Source organism: Lampetra planeri, chromosome 6, assembly GCF_965212315.1.
Source record: "Lampetra planeri chromosome 6, kcLamPlan1.2.h2, whole genome shotgun sequence".
In the NCBI taxonomy this organism is placed as follows: Eukaryota; Metazoa; Chordata; class Hyperoartia; order Petromyzontiformes; family Petromyzontidae; genus Lampetra; species Lampetra planeri.
Window position 1 is genome coordinate 2,592,074 of NC_136112.1, and position 23,109 is coordinate 2,615,182.

At 56.2% G+C, this 23,109-nt stretch overlaps 1 protein-coding gene across 1 annotated transcript; it reads right to left on the reverse strand.

Annotated features, from left to right (window-relative positions):
• Positions 1-2,379: 2,379 nt before the first annotated feature.
• LOC144719388 (matrix metalloproteinase-17-like) lies at positions 2,380-21,468 on the reverse strand. Its single transcript, XM_078595261.1, is given in 13 exon segments — positions 2,380-2,682; positions 2,684-2,713; positions 2,715-2,812; positions 4,364-4,618; positions 8,677-8,829; positions 11,080-11,162; positions 11,606-11,702; positions 12,552-12,728; positions 13,632-13,857; positions 15,243-15,441; positions 15,822-15,963; positions 16,683-16,815; positions 20,881-21,468. Coding segments are annotated over 13 exon segments (2,013 nt in total). The 5' UTR covers positions 21,085-21,468; the 3' UTR covers positions 2,380-2,466.
• Positions 21,469-23,109: the final 1,641 nt, after the last annotated feature.

A 23,109-nucleotide genomic window follows, 5' to 3' on the forward strand; every position in this document is an offset into this window, starting at 1 on the left:
TAGTTTAGAAAATTTGAAATTTTGTCTAGTTGAGAAAAAAAATGTGGTTTAGTTTGAGTCTACGGTTATATGGCGACCGTTGCCACCAGCGCCAGCAGCTAGACGTCCGTGCCGGTGACGCCTCGCACCGCAGACACCGCGACATCATCACGAAACAAGCGCGAGCGGGTGCAGCTCTGGGCGCGCGTGGTTAATTAATGTTAATTATTGCCCAACGCAGCCACGGAAATAAACCGACGTCGCTCGTTTGCCGACGAAACGCAAATTTTATTTTTGTAAAAAAAAAAACGAATAAAAATTGATTTAACCGATTGCGAAGACGACTTGTCAAAGCAATCCCTGAATCATCATCATCATCATCACCACCACCGTGGATTGTATTTACTTTGCGAGTAGTGTTAATACTGGGTGGGAGAGAGGAGCGGTGGTGCATCGGTTAGCGCGTCGCGATGTGAACCCGGCGATCACCCAATTCCGTCACCCCCCCTCGTGGCCCTTCACTTCATACAACAGTGGATTTCACCATCACTCGGTAAATACAGTTTTAACGTTAACGCAACATTCAGGCCACGCGACATGATATTTGAATGCAGCTTAAGCAGCAGGAAGCTTATACGCGTCGAGTCTTCAGAAATAGCCCATGTCTTTCGTGTACGCCAGGTGGTGCGTGCGTGTGCGTGCGTGCGTGTGCGTGGAACCAAGGGCCAGATACAAGTGGCAATGCCGAGGATCTCGGAAGCCAAGCAGGTCTAGAGCCTGGCCAGCCCTCGGATGAGTGGATCACCATGCGGAGCAGGTGCCAGGGGCTGGCGCGGAGAAACCAAGCAGCGCGGGATGACACACGTCAGTCACGTGTTGAACGGTCACGTGTTGAATGGTCACGCGTCGAAGGGTCACTTATTGAACGGTCACGTGTTGGTCACGCGTTGGACAACTGAAGAAGCATGCAAGCAGGAAATAACAAACAGTCCTTACGCCGACGGAGCGAATCACCGTTGTCTTCCCGATCTCACCTCCTCCTGCCTTCTGTTAGTGTCTATTTCCGTCCTCGCTTTAAGTGATACAGCCACGGTGCCCCCCCCCCAAGTCTAAAAACTATAAAACTAAAAGATGTTTTATTTTACCAGCTAAGGCCCACTTAGCTCCATACATATTTGTCACTTCATCCTTCACACGCGCGGAGCTCAGGAGATTCCGTTATTTAAGGGCGGATTATGAATCTACATTCTAATTCTTTATTATTATATCATCATCATCGTCGTCGTCTAGAGGGTTATGCGTGTCTCACTTCTACACGTGGTCTCATTCGTTCGAACTAAGCTAACAATTGCATACGGGTACACGTGACGCGCGTATCATTATTTGCACGCTTGCATACATTGGTGCTTTTCTCGAGGAAACTCTCCACCGCGCCGTCACGCTGCCTGCCATCAGCACCTCCTCCACCCCCCACCCTCCCCGACCCCCCCCCACTCCCCCCCCACCCCCCCCCCCCCCCCGTCGCCCCCTCCCCGTTTTCCGCCGCCACTTATAATACTGTACGATTAGAACAAAAATAGAAAAAAACTGAAAATTGTTAGGCACGTTTCCTGCACGTGCAGCCGGTGCGAAACGTCGGACGCCGCGTCGATCCGCGCACGGCGACAGACCAGGCTGACGGCGGCCAGGGCGACGGTCACCGGTCGCTTGTTGCGGACGACGAACAGCGACTCGGTAACTCAACGGCCGCCCCCCGGCACCGCAAAACCTCTCCCCCCCCCCCCCCCCCCACGGTAACCCCCCCCCCCCCCCCCCACAGCTGCCCCCCCCCCCCCCCCCCCCCGCACAGCCACCCCACCCCACCAGATTATTTTGTACAGAAGCTCTACACCGCAGTAGAGAAGTAGTTATCGTCAGCAGAGATGACGACGAGGCAGCCGGCGTGAGCCGTGCTGAGACAACTTCACGCTCTCCGTGTCTGCATTTCCCTGAATTCTGTCTCACTCGAGTCTGGCTTCCAGCGGTGCGAGCACCGGGACCCCCACCGGGACCCCCACCGTGACCCCCACCGAGACCCCCACCGGGACCCCCACCGGGACCCCCACCGGGACCCCTCCAGTGGTGAGCACCGTGACCCCCACCGTGACCCCGCCGTGATGAGCACCGTGACCTCCACCGTGAGCACCATGACCCCCACCGGGACCCCACCGTGACCCCCACCGTGACCCCCGCAGTGGTGAGCACCGTGACCCCCACCGTGACCCCCGCAATGATGAGCACCGTGACCCCCACTGGGACCCCACCATGGTGAGCACCGTGACCCCCGCCGTGACCCCCACCGTGATGAGCGCCGTGACCCCGACCGTGACCCCCACCGTGGCGAGCTCACACAAACCGCCCTCCGGCAAACGCGTCGCCAGCAACGATCGCTCCGGAAACCTCGCCAGCGCATCGTGGCGCGCCAGGCCGCCCGCCCGCCCGCCCGCCTCAGGGGGCGGCCGACAGCACCAGCGACGGGGCCAGCGCCGCCGCCACCGCGGGGAGGAGGAGGAGGAGGAGACCAAGGAGGGCGGCGCCAGCCGGACGGCTCCACGCCGGGCCCCCCGACGACATCTCGCACTGGCACCGCACGCCGTGCCTCTCGTCGCCGCCGCCGCCGCCGCCGCGCTCGGGAACGTCTCCCGGGCCGCCGGGGGCGTCGGGGCGCCGGAGGCTCGGCGAGGTTGCAGTGCAATCCAGTCGTTGGCGATGGACTTGGGGTACCCGCGCTCCACCTCGAGGCTCTGGTCCATGAACTTCCAGTAGTGGTGGCCCTTGAAGAAATAGGTGTGGCCTGCGCGCGGTCGACACAAGTAACGATGATTATTTGTAACATTAAACTATTTTTTGTCTTACCGGGTGAGGGCCCACCGAGCTGGATGGCTCTCTCTTTCAGACGCGACCGGACCATCGCAATTGATAGCGCGCCGGGAGAGGCTCCTCATCGTCACGTGGACATTCAGAGCAGCCACATGCTCTCTTCAACGCGTGACGTTGATTTTCAACGTGCGAGAGACGAGCCGGAGGAGCCGGAGGCGTCACCGGCGCGGACGTCCCGCTGCTGGCGCTGGTGGCATCGGTCACCATCAACCGTCGACTCAAACTAAACCACGTGGTTTTTTTTTCTCAACTAGACAAAAATTTAACATTTTCTAAACTAAACAAATGGTTTTTTTTCTAAACTAAACACATTTTTCTTAATTTTTAAACTAAACGAAATGTTTTAGTTATTTTAGCAGGTATGGCCCCTCACCCACTGAGCTATAGAGATATATTTCAGAGACGACCTGGGCCACGAATGATCGCCCAAACGAAGTGGGCTTTTCGCCGTCGTCATTCTGAAATTTATAGCGGCCGAAAAATCCACGCGACCACTGGGAGAGTGACACACACGCAAACTCCAAATATACAGCAGGCGTCAGGGTCGAGATTGAACCCGTAACACGTGCTGCGAACCAGGTGAGGTAGTTAACATCTCGCCACGTTTGTCATAGGCCTGTAGCTGTAACACGCCGGGAATGGGATCCGCCCGGTTTTCAGATCTCCGAAGCTCAGCAGGGATTTGAGCCTGGACAGGGCTTTCATGGGGCACACCACCGTCGTACCGTACTCCTATGCCCCCCTGCCTTCGCCAACACACACCGACGAAGCGTGGTGAAGTATGGTCGAACGACCCGCCCCCACGATGACCGACGCGGCACGGAGGGGAACTTCATCCAGCGGTGCATTGACACGTGGGTTTGCGCGTGCACGGTAATACCGGGGGAACCCGATCCTCTTATCCGCCGTCACGTGGCGGGACAAGGATCCTATTATCCGCAATTTTACTCCTCTTGCCCGCGGGATCAAAACTTTGCGGCCGAATTTGCCATGCGACTCCTCTTCCCCGCGGAAAAAAAAAATCACGGATAATAGGAGTGACAATGAAGTGGCGTCCGATACCAGCGGATAACCCCGTGGGGTAACGGGATGAATTTGCTGCGGCTGTTGTTGCTGCTGCTACGAACACGATTATTTACGCGAATGCGGAAATTGGACGCTCGCTCAGTGTGCCCGCTTCATGGTTCAACTGTGTCAAGTTTGAAATAAATGACACCGCAAATGACTCATTCGGGAGTATACACAGCGGCAAGTATCGCCACCCCTTGCTGACAGACCACGGGAATTCCCCGTGTCCCGTTGACGAACACCCCCCGCCTCTGATCAACCACCGTTCACAAAGCGCCGGGCAGACACAAGACGGGCGCCGACAATTTCCCCAAAGCTCTGTCGTCCTACATCGTGACGTGTTGGTTCACTCCACCGCCACCGCTATGAGCGGTCAGCTGAGCAGCCGCGCGCTCACCGTCGGTCCAGCTCATGGCGTCCACGTGCTGAGGGACGCCCTTCCACAGGCTCGTGTCCTTGGGGTAGCCCGGGTCCATCCTGCGCTCGCGGTCGTCGTAGCGCCAGTAGTTGGAGCCCTTGAAGAAGTACGTCTTCCCGTTGTGCTCCCACACGAAGGCCGCGTCGACGCCGGACTCTGGCAGCCCGAAGTCCGTCACCGGGCGCGGGTAGCCGTCCATCATTTGGTTGTCACGAAAGACCCAGTACTCGTGACCTGCGTGGTGGGTGGGAGGTGGAGGTGGTGGTGGTGGGGGTCATGGTTTTGTGTTTGTTTACAACCCCCCCCGCAGAGGGTCTCTCTCTAGAGCTCCCTCGAAGTGGAGAACCCCCCTTCCCGCCAACGGCGGCGCGAGCACAGCAGTTGCAGGGCTGCGCCTTTGCCTTTGTTTACCTTTTCAGGAGTTAATTTATGGTGCACGACGGCGCGCCACTGCGACGTTAGTGAGAGTTTTCCCTGCGACGTCAGCGAGAGTTTTCCCTGCGACGTTAGCGAGAGTTTTCCCTGCGACGTTAGTGAGAGTTTTCCCTGCGACGTTAGCGAGAGTTTTCCCTGCGACGTTAGTGAGAGTTTTCATTGCGACGTTAGCGAGAGTTTTCCCTGCGACGTTAGTGAGAGTTTTCCCTGCGACGTTAGCGAGAGTTTTCCCTGCGACGTTAGTGAGAGTTTTCCCTGCGACGTTAGTGAGAGTTTTCCCTGCGACGTTAGTGAGAGTTTTCCCTGCGACGTTAGTGAGAGTTTTCCCTGCGACGTTAGCGAGAGTTTTCCCTGCGACGTTAGTGAGAGTTTTCCCTGCGACGTTAGTGAGAGTTTTCCCTGCGACGTTAGCGAGAGTTTTCCCTGCGACGTTAGCGAGAGTTTTCACTGCGACGTTAGCGAGAGTTTTCCCTGCGACGTTAGCGAGAGTTTTCCCTGCGACGTTAGCGAGAGTTTTCCCTGCGACGTTAACGAGAGTTTTCACTGCGACGTTAGCGAGAGTTTTCACTGCGACGTTAGCGAGAGTTTTCACTGCGACGTTAGTGAGAGTTTTCACTGCGACGTTAACGAGAGTTTTCACTGCGACGTTAGCGAGAGTTTTCCCTGCGACGTTAGCGAGAGTTTTCCCTGCGACGTTAGCGAGAGTTTTCCCTGCGACGTTAACGAGAGTTTTCACTGCGACGTTAGCGAGAGTTTTCACTGCGACGTTAGCGAGAGTTTTCACTGCGACGTTAACGAGAGTTTTCACTGCGACGTTAGCGAGAGTTTTCCCTGCGACGTTAGCGAGAGTTTTCACTGCGACGTTAGCGAGAGTTTTCACTGCGACGTTAGCGAGAGTTTTCCCTGCGACGTTAACGAGAGTTTTCCCTGCGACGTTAGCGAGAGTTTTCCCTGCGACGTTAACGAGAGTTTTCCCTGCGACGTTAACGAGAGTTTTCCCTGCGACGTTAGCGAGAGTTTTCCCTGCGACGTTAGCGAGAGTTTTCCCTGCGACGTTAGCGAGAGTTTTCCCTGCGACGTTAGCGAGAGTTTTCACTGCGACGTTAGCGAGAGTTTTCACTGCGACGTTAGCGAGAGTTTTCCCTGCGACGTTAACGAGAGTTTTCCCTGCGACGTTAGCGAGAGTTTTCCCTGCGACGTTAACGAGAGTTTTCCCTGCGACGTTAACGAGAGTTTTCCCTGCGACGTTAGCGAGAGTTTTCCCTGCGACGTTAGCGAGAGTTTTCCCTGCGACGTTAGCGAGAGTTTTCCCTGCGACGTTAGCGAGAGTTTTCCCTGCGACGTTAGCGAGAGTTTTCACTGCGACGTTAGCGAGAGTTTTCCCTGCGACGTTAGCGAGAGTTTTCCCTGCGACGTTAGTGAGAGTTTTCACTGCGACGTTAGTGAGAGTTTTCCCTGCGACGTTAGCGAGAGTTTTCATTGCGACGTTAGTGAGAGTTTTCCCTGCGATGTTAGCGAGAGTTTTCCCTGCGACGTTAGCGAGAGTTTTCATTGCGACGTTAGTGAGAGTTTTCCCTGCGACGTTAGCGAGAGTTTTCCCTGCGACGTTAGCGAGAGTTTTCATTGCGACGTTAGTGAGAGTTTTCCCTGCGACGTTAGCGAGAGTTTTCCCTGCGACGTTAGTGAGAGTTTTCATTGCGACGTTAGCGAGAGTTTTCCCTGCGACGTTAGCGAGAGTTTTCCCTGCGACGTTAGCGAGAGTCTTCCCTGCGACGTTAGCGAGAGTTTTCACTGCGACGTTAGCGAGAGTTTTCACTGCGACGTTAGCGAGAGTTTTCCCTGCGACGTTAGCGAGAGTTTTCCCTGCGACGTTAGTGAGAGTTTTCATTGCGACGTTAGCGAGAGTTTTCCCTGCGACGTTAGCGAGAGTTTTCCCTGCGACGTTAACGAGAGTTTTCCCTGCGACGTTAGCGAGGGTTTTCACTGCGGCCCAGATTCTCCCTCGATGAAGAGACGGGATTTCCACTTTCAACCGGCGCTCTCTCTCTCGTCGGTTCAAAAATTAAGATCCCTCCGTTTCTCTCTCGTTTGTGGCTGTTGCCAAATTATATCGGGGGGGGGGGTGTGTTAATCCAGCACCGAGAGCCAAAGCAAACCATCATCTTTTCAGCCTTGCGGGAATTGGTAATAATTTTATTTTCTTAAAATGTTTGCTTGATGAAAATCCCGTTTGACTTTTTCAAGTTACATTACGTAAACGCATCGGGCCCCCGGCACTGGCTCGCCGTCGCAGGCGACCCAGCCTTGTCATCTTTAATTCCCCTGAAACGGCCCCAATTGGACGTTTGTTTAAAGTAAAAATAAAAATGTTCTACTTTTTTCTCTCTCTCTCTCTCTGCGTGTGTGTCTCTCGGAAACGAAGTCCCCCTCCCGATATCTGTCCCAGTCGTTTAAGTTCCGAGCCGCGAGGAGCTTTCTCGCCGTCTCATTAACGATCGCCGGCGCGGAAAGAAAAAAAAGAGAAGAACTCGTTTAAGAAACGCGGCGGCTGCCGCCGGCGTCGCCGTCGCCACCGCCACACCCCCCCCCCCCCCCCCGCCGTCACCGCCGTCGCTACCGCGGCGCAACTCGTTCAGAATCAGAATATTGAGACCGGAGGAATCCGATGAGCCACGAAGCCCTTTTAACGCAGCGTCCACCACGCCCGGGCTGCGTGCTCCACCAATCCCACCGACGGCCTCCAACCCAACACGGCTCGGGTGAAATCCCGCGTGCTGCGGGTGTCACAATTCGAGCCCAGCCGCGGTGGAGACGGAGACCGGCTGCGAGACCGCGGGATTGCGAGAGCGTGGCGGCGGTGGCGCGGGGGAGAGGCCCTCGTCCGGCGGCGGATTGACAACGCGCAGCGCGTTCGGGGTGAGTTCGGGTCGGAGCATTTCGGATTTCGGAGAAAAGTTTCCCGTGTCGCTCTTCCCTTGCCCTACGTGAGACGACGTCGCCGCCGACGATCGTGGTGCCACGCGATGCAGGCCACGCGACGCCGCGGTTGGAAGGGGAAAACCACGGGAGTGGCGTCACGTCCGAGACATCGCATCCTGTTTGCGGATCGATCCGATGCACAACACGATGCCTCGTGTCGTTCCGACGTTCTGTGACCATGCCTCAAGTTTATTTGTTGTTTTTTCTCCGGACTGATCTGTCTGTGCGTGTGCCATCGAAATGGGCACGCGTTTCACAAGGGGGAGGGGGGGGGATAATTGGATGCTATAAATACATGTGGCGTCGTGAGGAAGAAGCTGCCTCGTGCAATCTAACACTTGATCATTATTCTAATGACTGTAATTATTTAAACCGAAACCACCATAATTATTTCTGGTGCGCTGGGACGCGAGTGGAAGTGGAGGAGCCGGCGGTCGACGCACCAACAGATCCGGCGACGTCAGCCGGCGATCGTGGCTGCTGCTGCTGCTGCTGATGATGATGATGATGATGACGATGACAGGTCATGGGGGGGTCACCGTCGAGGAAGAGGAGGCTGCGACGCGTGGTAACGACCGATTGCCATCCGTATTCGTTTCCTGGTGAGGCCACCTCGTGATGGTGCGAAAATTCTTGACGCCGAACCCTCCACCGCCCGACAAGACCGTTCAGGCCACCACGTGGCTGAACCCCCAGGAAGAAGTGCGGATCGTCTTACCGGCGAACAAAAACCGACGCTCGGATCTCACGACTAATCGCCATCGATGAACACCGATCGGTGACCGGCGAATCGTAAGGTCGCAGGTCACGCGGTGTGGATGGCGGGGGCGCGGGGTGAGGGACGGGGTGAGGGGGGGTGAGGCGGGGGGGGGGGTCACCTCTGAAGAAGAGGATGCGGTGGTCGTCATGGCGCTCATAAATGGCGTCGATCTTGTCGACGTGGCTGGGGAAGCCCTTCCAGAAGCGCTCGATCTGCGCCGGCTGCAGCGACACCAGATGCCCCTCGGCCATCCGCCTCCAGAAGTAGCGGCCTGCCAGAGGTGGGGCGGTGGGGGGTAGGGGTCACAGGGTGGGTGAGGTCACAGCCGTCACTGTTAACCCGGCCCGCAGCGCACCGACGACGGCCAAGCTTAAAGCAAAAAGTACCGGCGGAACGTCAAATCGAAAGCCGTCAAGATAAAAAAAAAGGTTACCCTGATGATTCTTGTTGAGCAATATCAAGCGATTCGTAATTGTGTGTTTTTGCATTACGGATCGTAACGCTGGCCCACGACAGCCGACGCGTCGATATCGATGGTGCAGCGATTTATTTTAAACGTACAGGCCCACCCTGCCCCCCCACCACCAAAAGGGCTCAAAACGCCAAGCAGCCTGCAACAAACAGCACCGTCAGCGTCAAACGTACGTCACAGTCACCATTATATATACGGAGTGGTATCTCTTGTAATCTCTCATTTACTTGATACAGCTGTCGGGCTGTGACGGTTCCACCTGAAGACGGAAGCTTGTGTTGCCTCCGAAACGTCGTGATTTTTATTGTATTTTTATTTTATTTTACTTTTATTAATTTTAATTTAAAATTTTTACCTACGTGACTTTACCGAAAAAAACCTAAGAATATGAATCCTTGCAGTCACGAAAGCTTCAAATGTAGAATATAAAATGTCTCTCTAATCCGAGCATCTGCAGGTAATGCAATTCCAAGGGGCTCCATCACCGTGCCTGCGAACGTGGCCTGCAGAACTGGACATCACAGAGCTACTTCCGGTCAACACGGCAGGGGGCAGCACTTCCCCGCCTGCCCCTCTGCCACCGGTTGTAACCGTGATGTTGTTTGCGCCGCAGTCGGACGGACGACAGCTTTATCTCTCGGGAGCGAGAATGTAGCCACTGTAAGTGACAAACCGAATGTGCGATTCGATTTTCCGAGCACCCGATTGAATCCGCGTGCCGTCGCCCGGATTTGAACCCAGGCTCTCGGCGGCGGCCGGCTCAGGGGGTGGCCGACCTCTTGACCCGTGACCCGCCCGACAGCGCTTCCTAACAAGTCTGCTCCCCAGCATCTCACGTCGCGAGAACCGTCCTCGCTAAACGCGAAGGGCTCTGGAAATCTCATCACGGGCTCTGAGAATAAACGATCAGGACAGATAACGCGGGGGGGGGGGGGGGATGAGGAGGGGGCGGGGGGGAAGGGGGTGCGAAAGGATAGGGGGACGCGATTGCGAGGAGGAGGAGGAGGGTGAAGTTAATTGGGTCGTACGGACGCGTCCAAAATCATAACTCAAGAAGGTCGCCGGCTTAGAGAGCACGGCAACTGCTGCGCCACCACTCCTCCCTCCCCCACTATCACAAACAACACACAGTGATCCATTTATAGAGAGGCGGGGAGAGCGGCGGGGAGAGCGGCGGGGAGAGCGGCAGGTGACAAGATCTCAAATCTTGTTTGGGGCGCCGACTCAGCCCATCATCTTTCTGGGGTCGACAAAATAGGCACCACTTCGCGAGTTCGTCAATATTGGTTTTCCCGTGGATGGACCTGTCGCCCTCACCGCAGCAATGTGGAGCTTCCACCGCTGTCTCGGGGCTCGTGAACAAGGGCACGCGCGGTCGATTCGCTCGCTCGGACTTTTTACTTGTGTACACTTGCGTTTACTTTGCCGCAACGGGGGGGAAGTGAGAGAGGGCCGTTAGACAGGAGCAGCGGGGCGGCGGGGGGGGGGGCAGTATCTGCGGATGGGTCACCCTGGGTCATGGTTCGGTATCCTTTCAATGAAGAAGAGGAAGAGGGAGAGGAGGGAGCCGTTGGCTTTTGCTTTTGTGTCATTGACCAAAATAGTCTCGTGAGCCTCATCGCACGCAGCGCTGCTTGTACACACACACAGCAGTGGGGACGCAGCAGACGACAACACATTCCGACTCAAATAAACAAAACGCGCTTACGGAATAAACTGCGTCTATTTAGTTTCCTCCGCCCCCCCCCCCGCCCCCCCTCTCAGTCATTCTTTGACAACACAGTTCGACTGTGTGTACATTTTGTCGTCAGCAAGGCTTCCCGTAGTGACCCCGTTCCCTGCCACATTCAATTCATTATCTCTACGTGAAATCACGGTGAAGATTTGCGTCTCAGAAAACGGCTGCCCGCGAGGGGGGCAGCTAAGGAGCCGCAAGGGGGGGGGGGGGGGCAGCCAAAGAGCAGCACGTGACTCCGGAGCGACTGCTTGCCGACCCCTGGCCTGGACGGAGGTCGCGATGGCCGCGTGGCCTCGCTCGAAGGTGGTCACCTTTGAAGAAGAACGCTTCCCCCCGGATCTGCGTGACGGCGTCGAAGTGTCCGTGGCAGCGATCCGGGATGTCAGTCCTCGGCCTGAGAAATCGGGAGTTGCGTTTATAAACATCTCGTGATAATGGAAACAATCGTCGTCATCGTCGTCATAATAATGGAACCGTTGAATGTTTCATCCATGTCAGATTAAGCACAATAACAAGCAGCTCTTATCTTGTAGTTCACACCCCCCCCCCCCCCCCACGTTTACATCAGGCACTCGTTTCTTCTGGCGCGGTCGGCTACGTGCAAGCGAAAGAAATTCAACGTGCCCATCGCTTGCGCATCGCAACTCTAACAAAGACGTCGCGAGAGCGCTACGACGCCAGCGAGGTTGCCCGGCGTCGATTCGAAGTCTTTCTTTCTTCTCGTCGAGTCTTCATCATCCATCAGGATGACGATGACGGCGACTTCCCCCTTGAGGCTCGCGCGAGGTCGACCTCTGACCTCTGACACCCCCCCCCCCTCCCCCCCGCGGCACTCACCGGATTGTGACCGGGAGCTTCGGTCGTTCGGGCAGGACAGGATGCTGGGGGAGGTCGGTCGGCCAAGACCCCACAGTGGGGGAAGCCCGATTGGGGCCTGGGATGAAGGGGGGGGGGGGCGGGAAGGGGAGGTAGATAAGCACGTGGAGCGAAACGTCGGACAACGGGCCAAACGGCACGCGGTCACAACCCGAAGACGCGTCGGACAACTCGTAGGCGGCGGCGCTGATCTACCCCACCCCCTCTCGCTCTCTCGCTCGGAAGGCGGCGGGAACCCCCCCATGTGTCCCAGAGGTTAATTAAAGAGCCTCGCTGGCCTGACCTTTGCCCTCCCCACCCCGGGGCCTCCGGTGCGGCTATCACCGCGAGCCGCAGGGAGCAGGGGGGGCGGTGGCGGCGTCAATAGCAACAACGTCGATCGCGGAGCCCGAGATACGGAGAGCCGCAGCGGCGACGCCGGCAGAGGGTCTCTCCCGTACGCGCCGCGAGATGCCGTTCGGCGATCCTTCTATCGCTTCCGTTGCCTTTGTCCACCCTCCTCTCACGACTCCTGTTCTCTCCCAGGGAGCATGAGTCGCGAATCGGCTGCGCCGCCGCGCGAGCGGACTGCTCGTTGCGCGCGACTTGCGACGATTGCCGACGACGGAGCGGATCCGACGCGGCCGTCAGGGATCGGTTCGGATCGACGCAGCGGATCCGTCGTGACTCACCCACAGTCCCCCCGATATCTCCAGTCACCCACCCCGCCCCCCTATCCTCCGCAGCCCCCCGCTTGCACCCTACCCCCACCCCCTCGCTTGCCCCCTACCCCCCCCCCCCCCCGCTTGCCCCCAACCCACCCCCCGCTTGCCCTCTACCACTTTCCCCCCCCCCCTCGCTTGTCCCCCCCCACCCCCCACTTCCCCCCCCCCCCCGCTTGCCCCCTAACCCCCCCTCTCCCGCTCACCGTAGAGCTTCCAGATGCCCTCTCGGTCGTCGTGGGGGAGCCGGTACTTGGTGGGGTCCCCGGCAGGTCCCGCGTAGTACGGGCGCATGATGGAGTCGGAGGAGGAGGAGTGCGACAGGCCCAGCGCGTGGCCAAACTCGTGCACGGCCACGGCGAACACGTCCGTGCCCGACCCGTCTGCGTCCCCCGCACACACACGGAGATGGTGACCACCTCGCCTGATATGCAGGAGGTCGTGGGTTCGATCCCGAACGGGACGCCTGCTGTATATTTGGAGTTTGCGTGTCTCTTTCTCTCATCATCATCATCAACACGGTGGCTAGGAGATGTTAACTACCTCGCCTGGTATGCAGGAGGTCGTGGTTTCAATCCCGACGACCTGCTGCCGTATATTTGGAGTTTTCGGTGTGGTCTCTCTCCCCGTCGTGGTCACGTGGATTTTTTTTCTCCGGGTTCCCTCCGGTTTTGTCCCTCTCCACATTTAGAGCAACCCGGATGTGAGTCTCAACTGCAGGAGTGCCCCGGGCCATGCAGAGGCAGCTCTAGGGACTGCCCTGAGTCAGGGGTGGGGGGAGTGGGGAGAGGCCCCTGTGTTAATTATAAACACCACTCAATGCATTTTATACCGGTAAATGTCACTAAAAATACCCATGTTCAGGGTCTCAGGCTCAAGGGTGGGCCGGGGGTCGGCGGGGGGGGGGGGCAGCAATCAACCCGCAGTGGCTAGGTATACAGGAGGTCGTGGTTTCGATCGCGACCCTGATGCCTGCTGTATATTTGGAGTTTGTGTCTCTCTCTCTCTCTCATCATCATCACGGTGGCTCGGAGATGTTAACTACCTCGCCTGGTATGCAGGAGGTCGTGGCTTCGCTAATGAAAAAGACCTATACAGATCAGTGAGGCCTTACCTGGCAAAATAAGTAATAGTTCATAGTTCTAACTCCCCATCGCCCCCCCACCCCACCCCTTCCCCACTCCCCGGGATCCGCCACATAGGGCCGGCGTCAGCGGAGAGAATCGCGACGATGCGGGCCGGAGTTTGTGGAAGAGCTGTGGAGGAGCTGTGGAGGAGATGCACACCCGTGTTTCCGTACGTCCACGTCTCGTCGTCGTCGAAGTGCGTGTCTCCGGCCGCCGAGTATTCGCCGGGGAAGAAGGCGTGCGCCAGCATGCCGCCCGGCCCGTCGAACGGGTAGCCGTCGCCGTGATCCGAGCGCGCAAACTCCACCACGATGTCCACCTCCCTCGCATCCTCCTCCTGCTGCTGCTCCATCGCTGCCACCGCTCGGCCGTTGTTCCTCCGCATCTTCGCGTGACGACAACACGGACGGACGGTCGAACGCAGAAAGGGTTTTCGCGGCCGACGTTCCGATTCGTAATTGGTTGGTTGGTCAATCGATCGGTTTTTTTTTTTTTGGGCGGGTTCGGACACTTCGTAATGATCCGGTCGAGTTTGTCGTGTCGTGAAAAAAAACCCTCCACGCCACCCCGACATGGCCAAACGAATTAAATTGTCGCGTGGCGAGCGGAGGCTTTAACCACGTGACGATCGTCTGTGTCGGGTGGTGGAGGATTTCACGACACAACAACTTCGCCGGATCGTTACGACGTGTCCTCAACCACAATGACAACGATTTGGTTTTTTTACAGAGCGCCCTCCTTTGCGCCGGGACGTCTCACAGTGCGTTCGCATCACATCTCATCTCATGTGAAGAGAGGGCACCCCCAGTGGCAGCTCTCCCTGTGTGGGCACGAGGGTGACTCTGAATAGGGGATGACGATTGCCTCTGTGTGTAATGCCATTTGGATAATTTAAACAAACACTGATTATTATGAATGTTACTCGTGATATTAACAATAATCAGATTAGCAACAACAAACGGCGAGCGTGGTGACGCAGCCGCCGGTGCATCACGCAATGAATCCGGCGACCCGAGTTCAACTCCCTACTGCAGCTATCGAGCAATATCTGCACACGAAGTGATATCGGAGCGGCGTCGTATTCGGCAGACACTCTAATGCTGAGAAAAAAGGTTGCGGTGCCACGGTGGCTTTGAGATGTTAACTACCTCGCCTGGTATACAGGAGGTCGTTGGTTCGATCCCAACCCTGACGCCTGCTGCTGTATATTTGGAGTTTGAGTGTCTCTCTCTCTCTCATCATCATCATCACGGTGGCTAGGAGATGTTAACTACCTCGCCTGGTATACAGGAGGTCGTGGGTTCGATCCCGACCCTGACGCCCGCTGCTGTATATTTGGAGTTTGCGTGTCACTCTCTCTCCCCGTGGTCACGTGGACTTTTTTTTCTGGGTCCTCCGGTTCTTCCTCTCCACATTTAGAATCAACATTGCGCGTTTAGAGTATTCGGCTGCTGTACATGTCCACGCGATGGCAATCCACTTCGTTGAGCTGTCATTAGTAGCCAGGTCGCTTCTGAAAAAGAGCTATGGCGGGCTTTACCTTGTAAAATAAAAAATATAGTCGTCGCTCGAGGAAGGGTCGTACCAAGGGAAGAAGGGAAGATGTGGCAGAGGGAAGAGGAGGGCTTTGAATGCAACACAACGAAGAGGATCGTGGCGAGATCCTCTTCGTTGTCTCGCGTTGGAAAGAGGGGGGGGGGGTGGGTGGGCGAGATAAACGAGAGAGGGGGAGACATAACGAGGAAGAGAAAAAGAACGAGGCGGTCTCACCTTCCCCTTTCGTGGCTGATGACGCTGCTGCTGCTGCTGCTGCGGCCAACCCTGGGGACCCCACAGGGAGCCGTGGGGCGGCGTGGGCCGCTCGTGGAAGCGAACATCGGCCACGTCGCTCCAGGCCTTGAGCGCCAGCGACATGAGCGTGCGCACCGTGTCGGCCGCCAGGCCTGCGTGCAGCGGGAAGGAGTTCAGTCTACATGGGGGGAGGGGAGGGGGAGGGGAGGGGGGGTGTGGGGGGGAGACGAGAGGGAGATGGGAGAGAGAGAAAGGCGATGGAGGAGATTTTTCAGTAATTTTTTGTCACTTCATATATTTATTAGGTGTAGCCCTGTGAGCCATTCGGCTCTTGAATCGGGTGCAACCGCAACAAACAAGCACGTGAACAAGAAACATCTTCAAGTGAGAGGGAGATGGGAGAGAGAAGGGCGATGAAGGAGAGGAGAGGGAGCGGCACGTGACAGTGGACGGTCCCACTGCACGACGAATCGACCCTCCTCCCGATACGAACCGCGACGTCCGGACTACCAATCGCCTCCCTCTAGGTCGACTCGGCCTCAACACGAGGTGCCTCACCTCCAGGTGAGGTCGCGTTTGGTCCATGCGGCGCCGGAGAGCGCGTATCTCCTCCTCCTCCTCCTCTTCACGAGCTCCGAGGTGCCGATCATGTCGGGCAGCGAGCAGCGGCGCCTCGACATGAGCTGCAGCGTCTGCGCGTCTGCGGGGGGGGGGGATTCATCGTCGTCGTTGGCCCCTTCCGCGGCGATGCGCCCTCCACCACCCAGCGCGGCCGAACAGACTAAAAACTTTCTACATTATTTTAACCAGGTAAGGCACCACGAGGTTGTGTGGATCTTATTTCCATACGCGAGCTGGCTGTCGCAAACGACAGCTCAACGAAGTGGGCTTATCATCATCACGTGGAAGTGTATAGCGGCAGCCAAATTGATCCTAAATGTGGAGGGGGAAAACCGGAGGACCCGGAGATAAATCCACACGACCACGGAGAGAGAGATACGCAAACTCCAAATATACAGCAGCAAGCGTCAGGGTCGGGATCGAACCCACGACCTCCTGCACACCAGGCGAGGTAGTTAACATCTCCTAGCCACCGTGATGATGATGAGAGAGAGAGACACGCAAACTCCAAATATACAGCAGCAGACGTCAGGGTCGGGATCGAACCCACGACCTCCTGTATACCAGGCGAAGTTGCTGTGGCTGTTATTGTGGTGGTGGTTGCTGTTATTGTGGTTGTTATGCTTTTGTTATTGTGGTGTTTGTTATTGTTTGTTATCAATGTGGTTACTGTGGTTGTTGTTTGTCATTGTGGTTGTGGCGATTGTGGATGTTATTTAACGTAATCGTTATTCTGCTTGTTGCTATTGCGGCGGTTGTTGTTGTTATTGTTGTGGTTATTGCTGCGGTGTCTTTTACCCATCTCGCCCGTCACCCGGATGCCCCCGAATCTCTGCATGGCTTTGATCGCTTTCGCGATGCCGTCCCGTGTCTGCAGTTGAGCTGTCCCCTTGCCGGGAGACGGGAGGTACCCGTAGCGAGTCAGCCAGTCCTGGGGGGGGGCGGGGGGGGGGAGAGCAGGGGGGGTCGGTCAGGGTATCGGAGGACAGATGGGTTCTCCAATAATACTTTGGTTCTTTCGGTAAAGTCACGTAGGTAGAAATAAAACAAAATAAATCACAACGTTTCGAACGCAATACAAGCGTCCGTCTTCAGGTGAAAGTCGCGACAAGGCAGCAGACATCGTGCTGCGAGCAGCAGGCATCGCGGCTATCGCGATCTTCACCTGAAGACGGTGGCTTGTGTTGCGTTCGAAACGTCGTGATTTATTTTGTTCTATTTCTACCTACGTGACTTTACCGAAAGAACTGAAGAATATTAATTCCTGCAGTCACGAAAGTTTTCAGTCGAGCATTCTTATCATTTAAATCAGCGTTTCGTTTTGCGCCCGCGTTTACAACTGTGACCCAAGCAGGAGCCACACAGCGCCGCTCACGCCACTTGCGGGACTGTGGCAAAGTCATTCGCTGGGCGACAATGGGAACGTTCGGATAGCTCATTCACACACGGAATGAAAACGTGGAAGGAAGGATGAATGAATGAGGAGTGGGAGAGGAAGAACAGGGGGATACTATCACAGGGAATCTCTGCATTGCCGACTGTGGACCTCTGTGTAAGTCTATGGGTGTCCATGTAAGTCTATGGGCGTCTATGTAAGTCTATGGGTCTATGTGCAAGTGTGTGGGTGTCTATGAGTGGACCATCGTGGCGAGTTCGGGGATTGTGTTTCGAGACCTTGGCAACTCCCACGCATTTGAGCTGGAATATATTTCCGGCGTGGAGAATAAGGGGGTGGGGGGGGGGTTGTGGGGCGGCGTGACGTCAGCACGCACGAGTCCTGGGTGATGTCATCACGCAGATGTGCGCGGTGACGTCACGACCGCGCCCTTGCCCGCCCGCTCGCACCAGCCAGCCAGCAAAACTTTTTTTGTTATGGGCTTGCAAATCTAAGAGGTATGCGGCCACCGCAGAGGTATGCGACCACCTCAAACCTCTGTGGATATTTTTTCATGCATCTGTGCGGAGCCTTGAATGTTCACATCACATAGCCAAACATCAATGCTGCCGGCAGCACCCTCCTGGATAAAAAAAAACTAAAAAAAAAGAGTTCGATGAGGCTTTCCAAATCCAGCGAATTTTATTTGTCAAATATTTTCATCGACAACAAACATCGCCCACCGTGGTCAATCCGCTGCTGGATAAAAGCCACTGTCCCCCCCCACCCAATCCGCCACCTCTCACAATGCCCCCCCCCCGCGATCCTCCCCCCGCCCCCCGCAACGTTATTAATCCTCCGAAATACAATCTCCTAACTCGCCACAATTCCGACTATGAAATGTGATTCCATCGCTCCATCTCCCTTCGGAAGTAGAAATCCCCCTTTTTGGAGGACGCCGCCGCCACCGCCTCCTCAAACAGTGAAGGGGGGGGGGGGCGGGAATGAATAAATTAGTTAGATACTTTATTAATTTCTCAATTAACCGATTGGCTTTTTTATTAATGAATTGCCTCATTCACGACGCCACTCCGCGGGCACATTCTGATGGGGGAGGGGTGGGCGGGGGGGGGGGTGACGTGGGAGAGTGATGGGAAATTGGTACTTTAATTATTTATGATTCTCTAAGTAGGGGGTGGTGGGGGTGAGCAAGTGGGGGGCAGAGTGGGGGGGGTCTTAATGCCTTAATGGGCTAAGCACGCGATCCCGGATCAATGCTCGCGTCTGATTGGCTGCCTCAGTGGGAATGGATCAGAGATCCATTCCCGCGGAACGCCTCGTCCTTTGCTATGATATCACCCACAAAGACAAAGATCCCCCGGGTAGCCTTAACAGATTGTTGAGGCAAGTGCTGTTAGCCGGCACGGTACACGAGGGGATGGCGGGGCCAACACCACGCCCGGCCGCCTTTGTCTCCCGAGTGGCGATGTTGTACACACCGCACCAGGTAATAATTTGAGGCTGAGTCGACCTAGGAGAGGCCCAGGACCGGCTAAGATAATCGTCAACGCTGCTGGCCGTGAGCGGGAATCGAACCCAGGTCGCCAGGTTCGTAGCGCAAGTGCGCTAACCGCTACACTACCGCTCCCCCCGACATCACCCACACACACAGCCACACTGACACACACACACAGCCACACACAACAACAACCGCCATTCGCCACTAAGTGGCGGTAACATCACCACGGCGCTTGTGCCAGGCTAAGTGCACGTTGAGGCCACGTGAAGTGTCGAACGCCCGCCGGCAGGAGGTCACGAGGCAGACCCAGCAGGTGCCACGGGTCGACTGACTTAGATGATGACTGGCCGATGCACCACCTGTGCACCCTACTGTACCAACTTGCTGTGCTTTAGCCACCCGGCGCTCCGCTCATTGTTGTGAGCCACACAGACACACACAGACACAGAGAGAGCGTTCGCTCATTCAATGCACCCCCCCCCCAAACGCATTCTCTCACTGACCCCAAACCGCTCGTTTGACGACTCATCCGCTCACGTCTAACTCGCGCATTCACTCGCTCGCTCACTGAATGTGTTCACGCATTCATTGATACATTTATTCATCGACTCATTCACTCAACCATTCACTCACTCATCCGCTGCCCTTGTCATGTACATAACTCATGCATTGGTTTGGTCTAACACGTGCCACCCTGTCCCATCTAACACGTGGCTTATAATTGATTCATCATAACCAGCGCGCTTTAAGTTTGCCTTGGAACGTGCATTGCCATTAAGCCGGTAACGCGTTCAAGTGAGAGCCAGGGCTTTTTTTGCAAATCCACTGCCGGATGAGGGCCTCTCCCACGCCGAGTCGGTCGCGTGAGACGCAAGTTTGACCATACTTCATCGCGTTATGTCATCACACAACTGATGGTAGCCGCGGGCGAGAGTCAAACTCGGGTTCGGACGGGTTCGCAGCGCGGCGCGCCAACCGCTTGCACCCACGTGCGCATAGCAAGCACAATACATCAATGGATTTCGTTGTTTTATTTCGCTGCGTCGCTCACAATGTGGCCACACAGCAGCCTATAACACCTATTATTCGTATGACGGCCTCAATTGCGCTTGCCGCAGGGGCTGTTGCGACTGCATCACGACTTTGAAATCAGCAGCAGCAGCAGCACACTCGGCCAGGCCAAGAGGCCACCGTGCGTCACGGAGACTCTCGCTGCTGCCAGAGGAGGTCACGGGACGAGAGATCAGGTGCCATGGGGTGTGACTGACCGAGATGACTGTCAGATGCCACCATCCCGTGCTCTCGGCTTCGTCAACTTGCTGAGTTTTAGCCAGAAAAATTAAAAAATAAAATCCCAGCCGCAGTTCTGACGTTTACACACCACACAAAGATAGTCCATTTAAGGCTGAGTCGATCTAGCGGGGAGCCCACAGGACAGGTTCAGATAAACACGCCACTTGATGGGTCGCCGGGTTCGTGGCGCAGTGAGTTTACCACTAAATATTGTCTAGCGCAAAATACAGCCGTGCAAAGACAAATATCTCCCCGTGTAGCCTCAACAGACTGCCGGGGCAAGTTCTGTTAGCGAGTAGCGCACGGCACGCGAGAGGGTTGGGTGTGCCAACAACTAAGCCCGGCCGCCTTTGTCTCCCCAGTGGCACCAGGTTACTAATTTGAGGCCGAGTCGACCTGGGGGAGGAGGGCTCAGGACCGGTTCTAACAGTCGTCCACGTTGTTCGCCCTGAGCCGAAATCGAACGCGGGTCGCCGGCTTTGTGCAGCACGGCGCGCGCTCCACTCACAAAGACAAGAGACACAGATTTGAAGCTTTCGTGACTGCAAGGATTCATATTCTTAGTTTTTTCGGTAAAGTCATGTAGGTAAAAAATTAAAATCACTTGATACAGCTATCGTGCTGTGACTGTTCCACCTGAAGACGGAAGCTTGTGTTGCTTCCGAAACGTCGTGATTTTTATTTTTATTTTACTTTTATTAATTTTAATTTTTTACCTACGTGACTTTACCGAAAGATCCTAAGAATACAAGAGACACAAACACGCGCTGGCGGACACACGCAGAGGCACCGATGATCAAAACACTCACGATGCCCTTGCTCACGTCTCCAGATCCGCTCTTCTCCCGCGTGGCGCAGACCCCGCCAGGGTTGAAGACGCACAACTGCAGCAGCAGCAGCAGCTGCAGCAACAACAGCTGCGGCAGCTTCAACAGGGAGGCGAACTTATCCGTGCGCGGTCGGATGAAACGCGCGGCAGCAGAAGACGATGCCGGCAACGATGTTTGCATCATCGCGGTTTTGGGGGCCGGACTTTTACAACAAGAATCGGACGAGGAGCGCTTAGAATCAGAACCTCGATATAATCCTGGAGGAGGACTCCAACCAGCCTCGAAGAGGCTCTTGTTTTCTTTATTTCTGCACGAGATGTCAACCCCCAGTCGAGGTTCGTGGCGTCGCCCTTTTCGTTCGAACGAGACGCGACGTCGACGGAGCAACGAGGTTCGCGGTCTCTTCCCGCAACGGGTTAACAACACCCCGCCGGGCAGTCTTGGAGCAGCTGTTTTATGGTGCCCCTCCACCCGCTCTCTTGGTGCTCCGCCTCCAATAATGTTCTCTCTCTTCGGGGCTTCCGTCACACCCCCCCCCACCTCCGCGTTCCTCCTCGTTCCTCCTCCTCCTCCAGATACGGGGCAAAGGAGCCTTATGGCGGTACCCCGGGGTACCAAATAATACAACATGACCGAGGCAATTATTTTTTTATTTCTGGGACACTTTTGTTTCCAGGGGTGTTACTTAACTCCGCGACTGGGGTAACCAATCAATCCGAAATCGGTGCCACACTCCGCGATGTCGAAACGCAGCGAGGGCGATTGCGCTGAAACCCTGAGCGCTCGCAACGCACCGTGGCGGTGCATCGTGTACAGCTCGTCGAGATGAGTCGATTGCCGCATCGCCGACCATCAACAGACTAAACATGACTACATCACGGACATTATGCGAGAGCCGGGGTACCGCCATCAGGTTCAAATGTGGCATGGCTTGTTTTGCGGCTTTGTGTGTGTGGTTTTTTTTGGTAAGGCACTGATGCAGCTCTCTTTCTCTTTCCTTTGGGGCGCCGCAGTAGCGAGATGTTGACTACCTCGCCTGGTCTACAGTAGGTCGTGGGTTCGATCCCGACCCTGACGCCTGCTGCAGTATATTTGGAGTTTGCGTGTCTCTCTCCCCGTCCTCCGGTTTTACCTTCCACACGCGTTTAGAGCATTTGGCTACTATACATTTCCACGTGATCAGCCACTTCGTTGGGCTATCATTTGTGTCCAGGTGGCTTCTGAAAAAAAAGCCATACGGCTCAGTGGGCCTTACCTGGTAAAAAATACAAAATAAATAGTTCGTTGATATATATTTTTTTGCCCCTCTGGGTTAAAGCCCTTCAAATTGATTTGAGAGACATGGTTGAGTTGGGGTAGCGTCACGCACGTGAAGTGCGCGTCAATCCCAGAGGAGGTCAAGATCGGCGAGACACCGACTGGAAAAACCTTGGCGGATAAGAGGGGACGGGGGAGGTAGAGGGGGGGCCAATAAACTGAGACACGAACTCCCAAGTATCTTAAGGTTACACAAACATGCGAGCCCATAACCATGGACAAGCAGCTGCCCAGTGATGCACTACGATAAATATGGCCGAGCGAGTTATTGTAAGCAGGTAAGCAGCAGCAGCAGCGACAACAACAACACCACGTGGGAATCAATTGTACGGTCACGTGAGTCTCAAGAGATGGCCAACACATCTCGGTGGAGGCAGGAACCTCCCGAGAAGCAGACTCGCCCCTACCTCCTGCCCCCACCCACCCACCCACCACTACCTCCTGCCCCCACTCCTGCCCCCACCCACCCACCCACCACTACCTCCTGCCCCCACCCACCCACCCCCGACCTCCTGCCCCCACCCACCCGCCCCTACCTCCTGCCCCCACCCACCACTATCTCCTGCCCCCACCCACCCACCCCGACTTCCTGCCCCCACCCACCCGCCCCTACCTCCTGCCCCCACCCACCACCCCTACCTCCTGCTCCCACCCACCCGCCCCTACCTGCTGCCCCCACCCACCCACCCCTACCTCCTGCCCCCACCCACCACCCCTACCTCCTGCCCCCACCCACCCGCCCCTACCTGCTGCCCCCACCCACCCACTCCTAACTCCTGCCCCCAACCACCCACCCCTACCCCTTGCCCCCACCCACACACCCCTACCTCCTGCCCCCACCCACCCACTCCTCCCTCCTGCCGCCACTCCACCCCCATCGCCTTTCACAAC